The following is a 15,242-nucleotide window of genomic DNA, read 5'->3' on the forward strand; positions in this document are numbered from 1 at the left end:
TAAAATAGTGAAAAGGAAAAACAAATGCCACCTTCCTTCCAGAAATCTACAAAATAAATTGCTATTAAAGGGAGTAAAGGAGAGGCAAAAATACTGTATTTATCGAAAAGGTAATTTGCAGTGAAATGAATTAAAGCACAATAAATAAAAAAAATTAACCTGTAAAAGTGAATTGACTTTTTCTACTTTGTCTGCTACATCCCGTATTGCTCTTTCTTCAAGCTTTTTTTGTAGTCTTCTAATTCACAGATTTCTACCATATTCTTTTCTATATTTCTGAGGTTTACTGCTTCTTGTTTTGCCTTCTTTACTCTATCCTTTAGTTCTTCACGTCGCTTTAGAAGTGCTTCCATTGATAACTCCTGTTGAGGTGTCTTTTCCTCATCCAGACGTATACATTTTGAAGATGATGGTTGCAGTTTTGCTATAAGCTCATCATTCTGCATGAATAAAAGAATATAGTTTGGTTATGAAGGTGTGGACACCAGTATGAAATTTTGAAATGAATTCAGTGGCAATAAAATGTTACCTATACTCTGGTAGGGTCTTAGAATGTGAAACCTTCAATTGTTCAGAATCAAGATAAAGTTAAAACAACCAGGAGTCACAAAAATGTATTTACTGTTGTCATCTTTGCCACACAACATCTCTTCTGCCCTTGATTTTATACTTTTTTTTCTATGACTGTTTCATGTCTTTCCTCCACAAAATGACTATGCATTGCTCCTGAATAGAAAGTCTCATATCTCTTCCCCCATCTTAACACTTCATAATCTTACACAAAAGTTTTAGGGATATGGTATTCAGATATTCAGGACTGAGTCAAAAAATGCCTCACAAAATAAGACTTTGGAAATGAGACTAATTAATCTTATAAATATAGACTCTAATGTCATATGTCTTTTATTGAACTGTGAAGTTTGATGCTAATTTGAATTGCATTCCAAAAAGAAATGATTCCCCAAGTTACTGAGAAATTATATCTCTCACTGTAAAAGTTTAGCGAGATGAGCCCTACATTTTTTATAATAAAAAAAATGAGGATGGGGCTTAATCCAATAGTGCTATCTTGAAATTCTCTGTTACTTCCCACAAACTAAGGAAACACAGTAAACAAAACAACATCATCAACAACAACAACAAACTTGCTGGAATGTCAGTGATCATGACTTGGGAAGAACTACTTTCCTTCAGATACAATGATTATTTGGTAAGACAAGGTGACGGATGTCCAGTTTTTGAAGCACGTCTCCAGATTCTCTGGCACTTGTCCAGGAAATAGGTACTGGCCTCAGTGCTACCTGGGTTCTGGTGAATAGGATATGGTGACTGCTGTGTGACTGCTATGTCTGGGTGCCATCGGACTCTCTCCCCAGGGAAGCTCACCCTGGGAACCCAGCCACCATGTTGTGAAGAACGAAGCAGCCCAAGCCACATGGTCATCCTCACACAGGTGTCCAGCTGAGACTGTCCCAGCGAACGCCCCAGCCAAAAGCCCGCTGCACCTGAGAAACCCGTGAATGACCAAGCCTTTAGAGATGATTCCACTTCCCAGCTTCAAGTCATCCTAGCTGATGGCAAGTGGAAAAGAAAAGAGCTGGCCTCACTGCAGATTTGTGAACAAGTAAATGCTGCTTTAAGACACCAGGTTTGGAGGTGGTTACTGAGCAGCAATAAGTAACTGGCACAGATACTGACATTATAAATAGAGTGCTGACACTAAAAAGGAAACACACACATATGGGAGCACCTCTGAACAGGCGGCAGGTGGAACTGGACATAATGTAGAGAAGAGTGAGAATGAAAACCAAAAGGGCCTCCAAGAAAGGGTGAGTGGAGGCCTGATGGCCCCTGAGGAGGCTGACAGCAAGGGCTTCTGGGCAAGTGAACACAATGACACTGAAAGGATTCTCACTAGGAAGCAGCTGAAAGTGAAATCGATGAGAAACATAAGCTAAAAATAGACAAATAAATATAAAAGGACCCCATTTACCGGGTTAAAATATTGATTTCTTGTTTATACCTTCTCCCACATGTCCAATTGTCAAATAATCCTAAAATAAAGAAATGGCTTCTGGGCTAACATCAAATCCAGGGTGTCCAGAAAACATGTTCGAAGGATGAAGTCAAAACTCATAAACTCTTAAGACCGTAGAAACATTTACGTGGTGCCTCAAAGGATTTTCAGAATGTAAGAATTTTAACGGCACTGTTCTATATCACCTCCAGGAAGCCCAGGTGAAGAGCTGATCTGAAAACAAGTGGTGAGGTGGCTTTTCTGATGCCATGGACCCCAATAAAATTAACTGGACAGACACTCAAAGTTCCTCAGAGAATGCTAGCTTGGCCTCCTGAAGGGAGACCGAGACAGTACACAATCAAAAGGGCCTCTGGGCCTTAGATGTTCCACAGGGAGGACGCAGGCTGCAAAAAGAGCTGCAAGCACAGGCCATTTCTTATGAAAAGGACAGAGCAAAGTCTCAGAGGGAATAGCCAAGGGCCACAGAGAAGCACTCCAAGGTCAGGACTAAGCTTTCCTTTCCTCAGTGAGGAAACAGAGAGGATTATGAAATCATTTTAAATCTCAGGGGCAAAACAACAGCAATGCCTTTTGGCACCATTTAAATACAATTTCTCTAGCTTACTTCAAGCCTGCTTCTATGTTATACCACAGTGTTTCTCCATAGGAAACAAATTGGCTTTAAATTTGAGATTTCAGCCCTCGCTGGTTTGGGTAAGTAGATAGAGCACAGCCTGCAGACTGAAGGGTCATGGGTTCCATTCAGGTAAGGGCACATTCCTGGGTTGTGGGCTCAATCCCCAGAAGGGGGCATTTAGGAGACAGCCCATCAATGATTCTCATCACTGATGTCTCTCTCCCTCTCTCTCTCTCCCTCTCTCTCTCCCCCCTTCCTCTCTAAAAACAAGTGGTGAGGTGGCTTTTCTAATGCCATGAACCCCAATAAAATTAATATATATATATATATATATATATATATATATATATATATATATACTCCGGGGGAAGTGGGTGTCCCTCAGTGCACTCCGGGGGAAGTGGGTGTCCCTCAGCCTGGCCTGTGTCCTCTCACAGTCTGGGACCCCTCGGTAGATAACGACCTGCTGATTTAGGCATGCTCCCGGGTGGTCAGGCTCAGAGCAGGGCCGATTGGGGAGTTGAGGCTCTGCCCCGTCATGCACAGAGCAGGGCGGATTGGGAGGTTGCGATGCCACCCTCAGTCATGCTCAGGATAGGGCCGATTGGGGGGTTGGGGCACTGCCCCCTGTCACACTCAAGGCAGGGTCGATGGAGAAGTTACGGAGCCACCCCCTGTCACGCACAGAGCAGGGCCGATCAGGGGGTTGGGGCGCTGCCCCCTGTCACTCACAGAGCAGGGTCGATCAGGGGGTTGGGGAGCTCCCCCCTGTCACGCACAGAGCAGGGCTGATCAGGGGGTTGAGGAACTCCCCCCTTTCATGCACAGAGCATGGCCGATTAGGCGGTTGAGGAGCTCCCCCCTGTCACGCACAGAGTAGGACCAATAGGGGAGCTGGGGCACCGCCCCCTGTCACAGAGCAGGGCGGTTCAGGGGGTTGGGGCGCTGCACCCTGTCACACTCAGGGCAGGGCCGATGGGGAGGTTATGGCTCTACCCCGTTACACACAGAGCAAGGCCCATGAAGCGGGGTTGGGGTGCCATCCTCTATCACCCACAGAGCAGGGCCGATCAGGGGTTTGGGGCACCGCCACTGTCACACTCAAGGCGGGGCTGATGGGGAGTGTATGGCTCTACCCTGTCACACACAGAGCAGGGCCAATGGGCGGGGCGGGGGGTTGGGGCGCTGCACCCTGTCACACACAGAGCCGCAGGGCGATCAGTGGTTTGGGGAGCTCCCCACTGTCAGGCACAGAGCAGGGCTGATCAGGGGTTTGGGGCGCCTTCCCCTGTCATGAACAGAGCAGGTCAGATATGGAGGTTGTGGCCCCGCCCCCTGTCACAGAGCCACAGGGCGATCAGGGGTTTTGGCGCTGCCCCCTGTCATGTTGATCCCGGGGCCTGGATCCTCGGTACTCTGCTGATCCGGTCCCAGGAGGCATATTACCCTTTCGGGGCCAGCAGGTTTGCCCTGAAGGGTGTCCTGGATCAGGGTGGGGGTCCCCACTGGGTGCCTGGCCAGTCTGGCTGAGGGGCTGAGGGCTGTTTTCAGGCTGGCGGGTGACTGAAGCTCCCAACTGCTCCTTTTTTTTCTTATTTTTTTTTCTATTCTGGGCCAGCTTTAGCTCTGAGTCCTCGATGCTGAAAGCCAGTTTCTGACCTTTGTTTTTCCTTCTGTATTTGATACAATGTTGTGGTCTGGCTGGCTGAAGCCAAGCTAACTGAAAGCCGGTTTCTGGGGTTTTGTTTAGATTCTATATTTGCAACATAGTTGCTTAGATTTGCAACTGAGTGGCCGGCAAGTCAGGCGGGGAACATTGCAGTCTGCCATCACTGGAGCAAGCAAGCCTCCCTGTTTGCTTCAGTGCATGGCTGCTGGCCGCCATCTTGGCTGACAGTTAATTTGCATAAGGATATGCTGATTAGCCAATGGGAAGGGTAGAGGTCGTACACTAATTACTATGTTTCTCTTTTATTAGTGTAGATATTTAAAAATAAAATAAAATTTGAAATTTCAAAGTCAGGCATTTCTAAAGAGGAAAGGTGACAGTCCAGATTTTAATCTTCTCCTCCCCAGGTGGTGAAAGCTACTGGCAAGTCTATGAATTATGAGTTAAACACAATGAAAGAAATGGCTAAGTCAGCAGATCCTGTTACTAGGATTTCATGGAAATGGAAGTGAAGTGGGAGGCACTGGGTTAGAGGCTGAAGGTTTAAATGCAGACAAAAAGGAATGGGTGTTAAGCCTACTTTCCCATCATGTCACAGAGTCAGCAAATCATAAGCTGGCCATAAGCTTTATCAAGAAACAAGAAATCTCCATGAAAGTAGAGGTAAAAACATGCCACTACACTGACTTTTTTTTATTACATAAAACAGCTGGTACTATGCAAGATGACTGGGAAAGTTACTCATAAAATTTGATTTGGTACTGGCATAAGGACAGACTTATTCATCAGTGAAGTAGAAGGGAGAAACCAAACCTAAACCCAACTTGTGGCCAACTGCTTTTTGACAAGGGTGCCAAACAATTAAATCAGATATGAATAGTCTTTTTAACAAATTGTCCAGGGACAGCTGGATATCCACATGCAAATGAATAAAATTTGACCTCTACCTCAGACCATACATAAAAGTTAACTTAAAATGTAAAAGCTAAAACTATAAAAGACTTAAGAAGAAAACATAGGTGTATATCTTCATGAGTGGATTTGGCATCGTTTAAATACAATGTCTCCTCTGCCTTACTTCAAGTTTATATGTGAAACCAAAAGACAAAAATAGATTAACTGGACTTCATCAAAATCAAAACCGTCTGTGCTTTGAAAGGCACTATCAGGAAACTGAAAAGGTGAGCTACTGAATGGAAGAAATATTTGAAAATCCTTTATCTAATAAGGGATTTGTATGTAGGACATTTAAAGAACTCTTACAATTCAATAATAAAAAAAATCCAATTAAAAAATGGGCAAAGGAATTGAATAGTTTTTCAAAGAATATATACATGTCAAAAGATGGTGAATATCACTAGTCATTAGAAAATTGTAAATCAAAACCAATAATAAGATGCCACTTCACACCCACTAGGATGGCCGCAATAAAAAAAAAAGCGATGACAAGTGTTGGCAAGAATGTGGAGAAATTGGAACCCTCATGCACCGTCAATTAAATACAAATGGTGCAGCCACTGTGGAAAACAATCAGGCAGTTTCTCAAAAGGTTAAAGATCTGATCAAGCAATTCCATTTATAATTATATTCCCAAGAGAATGAAAACAATATGTTCACATAAAAAGTTGGACATGAATGTTCAAAGCAGTATTAGTAACAACACTAAAAAGTGGAAGTAACCCAAAGGTTCATCAAATGATGAATAGATTTTAAGAAATGTGGTCGCGTCATGCAATGAAATGTTATTCAGCAATAAACAGGAATGAAGTACTGGTAATACGTGCTACAAAAGAGATGTACCTTGAAAACATTATGCTAAATAAAAAAGGCAGTCACAAAGGAGCAGCTACTGTGTGATTCCACTGATATGTAATGTGCAGAACAGACAAATCTAGAGACACTGAGAGGACAGTAGTGGTTCCTGAGGGCCAGGAAGAGCGGGGAAGTGGAAGCTGGCACAGGGTGGTTGGTAAAGGGCACAGGGCTACTTTTTAGGGGGATGAAAATGTCCCCAAACTGACTGTGATGATGACTGTGTAACTCTGTGAACACAGACAAAGGCACTGAACTCTAAATGAGTGAACTGCATGGTATGTTCATTATGACTCAGTAAAGCTGCCACCAAAAGTTTTTTGGACTTGGTGCTGGTGCCAGGGTTCAAGACATAGAGCAGTGGTTCTCAAGCCTCTGGCCCTTTAAATACAGTTCCTCATGTTGTGACCCAACCATAAAATTATTTTCATTGCTACTTCATAACTGTAATGTTGCTACTGTTATGAATCGTAAAGTAAATATCTGATATGCAGAATGGTCTCAGGCGAACCCTGTGTAAGAGTCGTTCGACCGCCAAAGGGGTCGTGACCCACAGGTTGAGAACCACTGACATAGAGAGTTAACAGTAGGCCCTTTTTATACAAAAGTGATAAAGAAAAAGCTGTCTTTTTCACTGATACAAGTCTATAAAATTAACAGAAAAATCTATATTTCACTACTTAAAGCATTGAATGATATCTATTTCCCCAAATTAGGTGAATTTTGGGTCCCAAAACTAATTTAAAATTACCTTCTGTTTTGGCTTTTTAGACTGAATTTCCATGTCAGCTGGACCTGGTTTTGAATCTCCAGGGAAACTAAGCTCTTCATTATCACATTGATGTAATTTCTGTTTTGCAACTTTTAGGAGTTTTTTAAGTCTGAAGAAATGTACAAAACAAATATGTCAAATTCTTTAAGATTAAATATTTAGTTATTAAACAGATATTATGTTTATAAAATCATATAAAATAAACAAATCTATAAATTATGATGCTCTCATTTGTTCTAATCTAATATTTTCTGAAAGCATACTAGCTAAATTATAATCTTCTGTAAATAAAATGAAAAAAGCCATGACATATGTGATATGGGTATATAGTTAATATTGTAACTATATAGAGTCCTTATATTCATTTGACTATGTTAATATAAAACATTAATCTATTATTAAATATCAACTAGAAACCAGAAATCAGTATCCAAGGTGAAAAAGAAAACACAATTACATGTGAATGTTTTGGAAAGACACAAAAATACCTTTTGGTACTTACTGACAATAGTCTACAAGAAGGAAGAAAAGTACCAACATCAAGGAGATCATTCAAAATAGGAGAATCAGGAAAGAAGAATCTTTGAAGTCTGAGTGGAAGGGGAAAGCAGAAAGAGGCAAGGGTTTAGAAGAAGGGAAATCAGAGAGATAATGTGTAACAGTCTCTTCAAGACTGTTTTAAGAAAAGATCTTTGCTAGCACAATGTTAAGAAAGTGAAAGGGTTATAATATAAAGACAGTAAAGTGAGAGGAAACATACTGAGAGAATCAAAGAACAAACTTAAGAATTCAGCCAATAAACAGAAAGGAAGCCATGTGGGGGCTCCCCAGACATAGGAAAAATGCCATTGTGTTTCTATGAGTGATAAACACAGGATTACCCAGCTTCTTCTTTAAATCATACAAACATTTTGTATGTGTGATCTCTTTTATAACTAAAAAAAGAGAAAGCATAGGCCAAATCAAGATAATTATTGGCATTGTTAAACAGTGACACAGATAGGTTTTAGTTATTAAATTACTAGAGGCACAGTGCATGAATTCGTGCACAGGTGGCATCACTCGGCCTGGCCAGTGATTGAGGCTGATTTTGGCCATCTTGCCCAGTCCCAATTGGGGCCAATCGGGGCTGGCCGGCCAAGGGGAGGGACTGTGGGAGGTAGGCCAGCTGCGGGAGGTTGGCCTTGGGAGTGCACTGACCACCAGGGGGCAGCTCCTGCATTGAGCATCTGCCCCTTGGTGGTCAGTGGGTATCATATCAACCAGTGGACCAGTTGTTCAGTCAACCGGTAGTAACAGTCACTTATATATACATTAGTAGCCCGGTACACAAAAATTTGTGCATTCGGGGGTGAGGGTGAGGGCTGGGGCCAGACCCCTCAGCCCGACCTGCATCCTCTGTCATGTTCCGGGACCCTGGACACTCCTGGCTAGGCACAGGCCTACAGGCTTGGGGTGGCCTGGCTCCCGAGGCCCCATTTTATCAAGAGAACAAAGTCAGCGTTAGTTACAGCCCTCACCAAACCCAGTACACTGCATCTGTGCATACATCTGCCTCGTTCATGTGCCTGCTTTGCCTACTGAATTACTAACATCTTGAGGACATAGCTCTGTCTTATCCTGCTTCAAATTTCGGTGCCTGTCCTGGTGCCAAGGACCTGAGAGGTTTGCTGAGTGAGTGAACAATGAGTGAGTGAATGAGTGAATGAATGAGTGAGTAAACGAATGAGCAAGCAGCTCAGGAATTTCTGCTGTGTTGCCATGGCAACAGGGCAGAAGTTCTGGCCCCACTCCCACTCCCGGCTGCCTGAAGTTCCCGCCCTGCCTGGCGCCCCTCTCCTGGCTGCCTAACATCTTGAGAACATAGCTCTTCTTATCCTGCTTCAACTTCAGTGCCTGCCCTGGTACCAGGGACCTGAGAGGGTTTGCTGAGTGAGTGAATGACTGAATGAATGAGCAAGTGAATGAGTGAATGAATGAGCAAGTAAGTGAATGAGCAAGCAACTACCGGTAGCAATAGTTCGCACACCGCTCTGGGCTGCCTGACGCAAACCCTGGGCAGTTCCTGCCCTGCTCACAGGGGCCCCACTCCCCTCTCCCAGTTGCATAGTTTGCGCAGAGCAAAGGCAGTCCGGGTGTGCATGTTGGCAGATCCGTGCATTAGCACCCACCAACCCAGGATCCCCACGGGAGGGCCGTTTCTAGGCATGGCCATTGGCAGATTGGTGGATTAGCACCCGCCAAACCGGGATACCCACGGGAGGGCTGTTGTTGGGTGCAGCCGGTGGCTGATTGGTGCATTAGCACCTGCCAACCTGGGATCCCACGGGAAGGCTGTTTGTGGGCGCTGCTGGTGGCTGATCAGTGCATTAGCACCTGCCAGCCACGGATCCCAGCGCGGGCCATTTGTGGGCGTGTCCAGTGGCAGATCACTGTGGTCCCGCTGGCCAGCCCTGGGTCGGGTCCCATACATTTGTGGGCGTGTCCAGTGGCAGATCACTGTGGTCCCACTGGCCAGCCCTGGGTCGGGTCCCATACGCTCTGCTTGCCACCCGGGTCGCAGATAGCAGGCCTGGATGGCAGCGGGACAGGCAGGATGGTGCTGTCCCGCAAGCCTGTAGTATGCAAATTAGCCGCCATCTTTGTTGGCGGTTAACCGCCATCTTGGTTGGCAGTTAATTTGCATATCACCCAATTTAGCCAATGGGAAGCATGTTGGAGGAATCGTTAATTACCATGCTTGTCTATTATTAGATAGGACTAGAGGCCCGGTGCACAAAAATTTGTGCACTCAAGGGTGGGGGAGCAGGAGTCCCTCAGCCTGGCCTGTGCCCTCTCGCAGTCTGGGACCCTCAGGGATGACCACCTGCTGGCTTAGGCCCGCTCCCCGGGGGATTGGGCCTAAGATGGCAATCAGACATCACTCTGGCAGCCTGGCAGCCCTCGGGGGATGTCCACTTGCCAGCGGGAGCAGACTTAAGCTGTAGTTGGACATCCTTAGCACTGCTGAGGAGGCAGGAGAGGCTCCCACCACCACCGCTGTACTGGCAGCCATCAGCCTGGCTTGTGTCTGAGCAGAGCTCCTCCCATGTGAGAGCACCCTGACCACCAGAGGGAAGCTCCTGCACTAAGCATCTGCTCCCTGGTGGTCAGTATGTGTCACAGTGACCAGTCCCAGTCCTTCTGCTGTTAGGGTCAGTTTGCATATTACCCTGTTACTATATAGGATAGAGGCCTGGTGCATGGGTGGGGGCAGGCTGGTTTGCCCTGAAGGGTGTCCCGAATCAGGGTGGGGGTCCCGCTTGGGTGCCTGGCCAGCCTGGATGAGGGGATGATGGCTGTTTGCAGCTGGTCACACCCCCTTCAGGGTGGGGGTCCCCACTGGGGTGCCTGGCCAGTCTGGGTGAGAGCCTGAGGGCGGTTTTCAGGCTGGCGGGTGACTGAAGCTCCCAACCTCTCCTTTTTTTCTTTTTTTTTTTGATTCTGGGATTTATTTGCCTTCTATGGCTGTCACTGGAACTGAGGGATGGCTTTAGCTCTGAGGCTTGGCTCCAGCTCTGAGACCTCGGCTGCTGAAAGTAGGTATCTGCTTTTGTTTGGCTTATAATTGAAACACTGTTACAGCTCCAGCTCTGAGGACCGGCTGGCTGAAAGCAGGTTTCTGGGCTCTGTTTAGCTTCTATAATTGCAACATAGTTGGTTAGAGTGCAGCTCAGAGGCCGGCAGCAGCAGGTGGGGAACCTTGGCTTCCTCCATCACTGGAGCAAGCCAGCCTCCTGTTCACTTCAGCTGCCTGGCTGCTGGCCACCATCTTGGTTGGCAGTTAATATGCATATCTCGCTGATTAGCCAATGGGAAGGGTAGCGAAGTTGCAGTTAATTACCATGTTTGTCTATTATTAGATAGGATAGATTTGAGTGCAGAAGGGATGCACACTATGAGAAGAAGGGAATATCACCAAAGAGAGCAGATATGTTGCAGAATTAAAAATTCAAGGTAGACATGAAAAGAACAGTTGACAGGATATGCAAAAGGCATCCTCATTATGGTTTTAGAAATCATAAAAAAGTAAGTACAATATCATGTCCTTCAAAGCAGTTTCAGATTGTGGTGTGTGTTTCTCCAGTAAGTTTTTAAATAGGATAATTTAATTATAAAAATTTACAGAGGAAATAAATTTTATTTTATTTTTAATAAAGTAAAATGACAGTTAAATCTTAATTCATGGCAGAAATGTTCTGAAATATTAAAATCTTACCGAGTAATCTCTGTTTCTAAATCACCAATTTCATTTACTTCTTGCTGCAACCTCTGCTGCAGAAATATATTTAAGTCAATATATTTCTTTAACTCTTCTTTTTTGAAAAAAATTAAAGAAAATTATTTTGAAAATTATTTTTAAAAATCTAGAGACTCTTCTTTTTTCTAATGAATTCATGAATATCATGCGTACACAAGTTTATAAATGGTAGTAGACAGGTTTATAAAATCTAGTTTATAAACTTGATGCCAATAGGACAGATTTAAAAAATAATGACTTCTTACAGCAGCTTAAATTGATTTTACATTTTCACCACTTTCTTTATGGAAATTAAATTGCCAAAGTTTGTGAAAACAGAGGTTTTGATATATAAATTACTAAGGGCTAAAATACTTTTTAAGGCTACATTGACCTTTTAGTTTCTAAAGATGCCCTAGAAACATTTTCATCAATAGTTCAAGATATTCCAGGTTCAATTAAATCACATCTTATTAAGGTAATCTTTGAAAGCTTCCCATGCAGTCCCCATTACCTTATGGTGGTAATCTGACTTTAGGATGAGGTAGAATCTCATTCTCTGTAATCTTTCTTCCATAGGTTTCATTTTCTACTTTTCTGTTAAACACTTTCCTCTTTAAATAAAATGTCTTCTCTGTTACATAAAATCATAACTTTTACTTGATTTTTGTAGCTTTTTCTGTCATCCTGTTGTCCCCACCCATTAAATATAACATTTTTTAATGCAAAGGTCTCACCCATATATTCATATTTTCACCACTCAATCTTTTTTCTTTCTTTCTTTCTTTTTTTTTACATAAGAAGCTGACTTTCAATTCTATAATTTCACTAAAATTTTTTGGAGAGTCATCTTCTTTTAGTCCTTTAATGCTTTACTTCTCAGCAGCGACTGATAACAGTGATCATATACACACTGTCCCTCCAGTCCTTCAACTGCACTTCATTTCAAAACAGTAAACATGATGTACAGTCTTCCACTCTGTCTATTGCTTTTTTATTTATTTATTTTTGCTTGGTTTTGGGGGGAAAGAAGTGGTAGCATGTTTATTTTTCTTCACCCTACTGAATGCCATAGACTAGAACTACATTGAGGTTGAAGGGAGATGTAACAAGTTTAAGAAACTCAATACCTGGTTTTACAATTTGATGACCTTTGTTTTGAATACTTAAGCTAAAGATAAGGGCTAGAGATTATGTACTTAGCATAAGAAAATAAGTATATAATCAATACAACAGAAATTATGAGGAATTTCAAAAGGGCAGAAAGATAATAACATCTAACAAAGAATCCCTAAAGACAGAAAGCTGATAGGATCAACTCCCAGACATACACAGAAGAGGAATACTCTGAAGAATAAATTAGGGGAGCTCCAGTCCAGCAGTGGCTAGAGACAGTGGTCACCAAAGACATTAGGGTGTTTTTTCACCTTTTAGTAAAATTTCTAACAAACAAAAGAAGATAGAATATTATATTGGCCCTCCATAGGTTCATCGCCCTGGTCCACAATTTTATTTTTAATATCTTTTCTACCTCACTTCTTTTTTATTTTCTTTCCATCACAATGTATCCCCACTATGGCCTTTTCCATCTCCACCCAACTCCATCACACACCTGGAAATCATCTGTTGTCCATGTACATGAGTTCTCTCTAATTTTTTCTCTTTTTGTTCCATCCCTACACCAAACACCACCACCGCAAGCAGCAGACAAGTACCATATGATTTTGCACATATATGGAATTTAATGAACAAACTGAACTACCAAGCAAAATAGAAACAGACTTCCAGAAAGCAGTCTATTCCCTTCTTAAAATTCTGTCAGAGATACTTCAATCTCAACACTTCAAACCAGAATCCCTAATCAACATTTCTAGCCTTGACCCCTTTACTGAGGTCATCTGTACTTTTCCTTTTCCCTTCTTGCTCCTCATAAACAACATCCTCAACCACACACTCATAAACCATGAGTGACCTGGATCACCCTTTTAGATTGCTAAGCTTGTCTTTATGTTGATTCTTACTGGCGTCACTTTGAGTGTACTACTGTTGTGTTCTGAGTTTGGGGGCACCTTCACCCTTAGGATGTTGACCAGCATTCTCTGTCTTGTTTTTCTTATATAATGCAAATATTATTTTTGCAAGTGGCAGATTATCAATTATTTGCCTTTAAAAATAATAATACATTCTTATTTCATAGAGACCTGACCAATAAAAGTCTTCTGAAGTTCTTTTCACATGTTATCTCAACTATATTGTTTGAAGGCTTGGGAAAGCTAGAGCTATCTTCTTCTTGCCAATGCAGACTCTTTACCTCAACATTGTGTTGATCAAATATCTTGGTTTGAATTCCAAGACTGCCAGTGATATAAAGTATTTAGTTGTATCTTAACAATAGGTAAGCTCAAATGTGTTCAATGTATACACAGATAGGTACACTTGTATCAAATAATATCCCCCACAGACAAATTAACACATACAAAGACAAGATTATATCTTGGGAAGAAAATTAAGACAATGGGGAATTCAGGGCTAAAGCATTCCACACAAATGAGATGACAAGTGCAGAAATGAATGAGGTCAGTGAGAGTTGAAACAGAGAATGCTTCATAGAGGGGAGATTGGGAGCCAGGTCCGAATAGATATAGGATGAGGCAGGAGGGAAAGAAACTGAAAGACAGAATGGACAGCATGAGTAAAGGCTGAGAGGTGCTGAAATCAGCCCAGTTATCTCAGAGGATAAAAATCCCATGACAACGCCCTGACTGGTTTGTCTCAGCAGATAGAGCATCGGCCTGCAGACTGAAATGTCCCAGGTTTGATTCCCGTCAAGGGCATGTGCCTGGGTTGCAGGCACATCCCCAATAGGGGGCGTGCAAGAGGCAGCTGAATCGATGTTTCTCTCTCATGGATGTTTCTAACTCTGTATCCCTCTTCCTTCCTCTCTGTAAAAAATCAATAAAGTATATTTAAAAAAATAAATCCCATGACAAGAGAAAAACCTATGTTCACACAATGACTTGTACAAATAGTACTCATAGTTGAATTACTAACAGCCAAAAAGTGAAAACAATACAAATTTCCATCAATTGATAAATGGGTAAGTGAAAGAGCCACATGATGAAGTATTGTTTGGCAATAAAAAGAAAGAAATAAAATATTGTTATGTTCCATAATGTGGACACACTTTAAAATATGAGATTAAGGTCTATAACTTCTGTGATTGCATATTGCATATATATATGAAATATCCAGAATAAGCTAATCAATAGAGACAGAAATGAGACTGGTTTTTGCAAGGAACTGGTAGTTACTGCTAAGTGGTGTGGAGTTTGTTTCTGGAGTGATAAAAATATTATATAATTGACTGAGGTGATAGATGCACAACTCTCTGAATATGTTTAAAATATTGAATCATATAATTTATACAATGTGTGAATTATATCAATATTTTAAAAATATCCATTAGTGGATCTAGAATTAATTATTTTAGTTGTCATTTGTGGATGTACATATTACAATGATCTGAACATTTCCATGCTTTCATAATATTTCCTAGTGAGAAAAAATGAAAGATATACTTACTTCAACTGGTTTGTAGAATGACCTTCCTGCAGAAAACCCTTCATCTCTTGCTCTCTGGGAAGCAAGTTGTAGGTCTCCTTTTGATGTCTGACAATGCTCATGATCCTGTACAGCGGTAGCCAGTCTAGACCGGTATGATTCAACTTCTGCTTCCAGTCTTCCTCTGTTTTGTTGTTCATTCTCCAGTTTACTGTTTAGCACAGTATTCTCAACTCTCAGAACTTCAAGCTGCTCATTGTGTTGAAATACTGTTTCTCTTATTGTCTTTTGAAGATGGTCATGCTTTTCTTTGAGAAGTGCATTGTCCTCAAAATGTTCTTTTTCCATTTCTTGCTTCTGATTTTTTGCTGTGTCTATTTCCAGTCTCAGCTTGGCATTTTCATCCCACAACATGCAATTTTCATGCAATGGATGTTCTTCTTTTTCAGAACTTTCAGGAACCTAAATAACACAAAGGAGACTTTTAGCTAC

The 15,242-nt window shown here is 42.3% G+C and overlaps 1 protein-coding gene across 1 annotated transcript; it reads right to left on the minus strand.

Moving 5' to 3' along the window:
• Positions 1–6,971: 6,971 nt before the first annotated feature.
• LOC111824335 (ankyrin repeat domain-containing protein 26-like) lies at positions 6,972–15,208 on the minus strand. The gene is made up of 2 exons (XM_023748214.1): positions 14,772–15,208; positions 6,972–7,019 (listed from the first exon to the last, which is right to left on the minus strand). Exons 1-2 carry the CDS (start codon positions 15,162–15,164, stop codon positions 7,014–7,016), a joined length of 399 nt encoding a protein of 132 aa, XP_023603982.1. The 5' UTR covers positions 15,165–15,208; the 3' UTR covers positions 6,972–7,013.
• Positions 15,209–15,242: the final 34 nt, after the last annotated feature.

This window comes from Myotis lucifugus, unplaced genomic scaffold (genome assembly GCF_000147115.1).
Source record: "Myotis lucifugus unplaced genomic scaffold, Myoluc2.0 scaffold_1204, whole genome shotgun sequence".
Taxonomy (NCBI): domain Eukaryota; kingdom Metazoa; phylum Chordata; class Mammalia; order Chiroptera; family Vespertilionidae; genus Myotis; species Myotis lucifugus.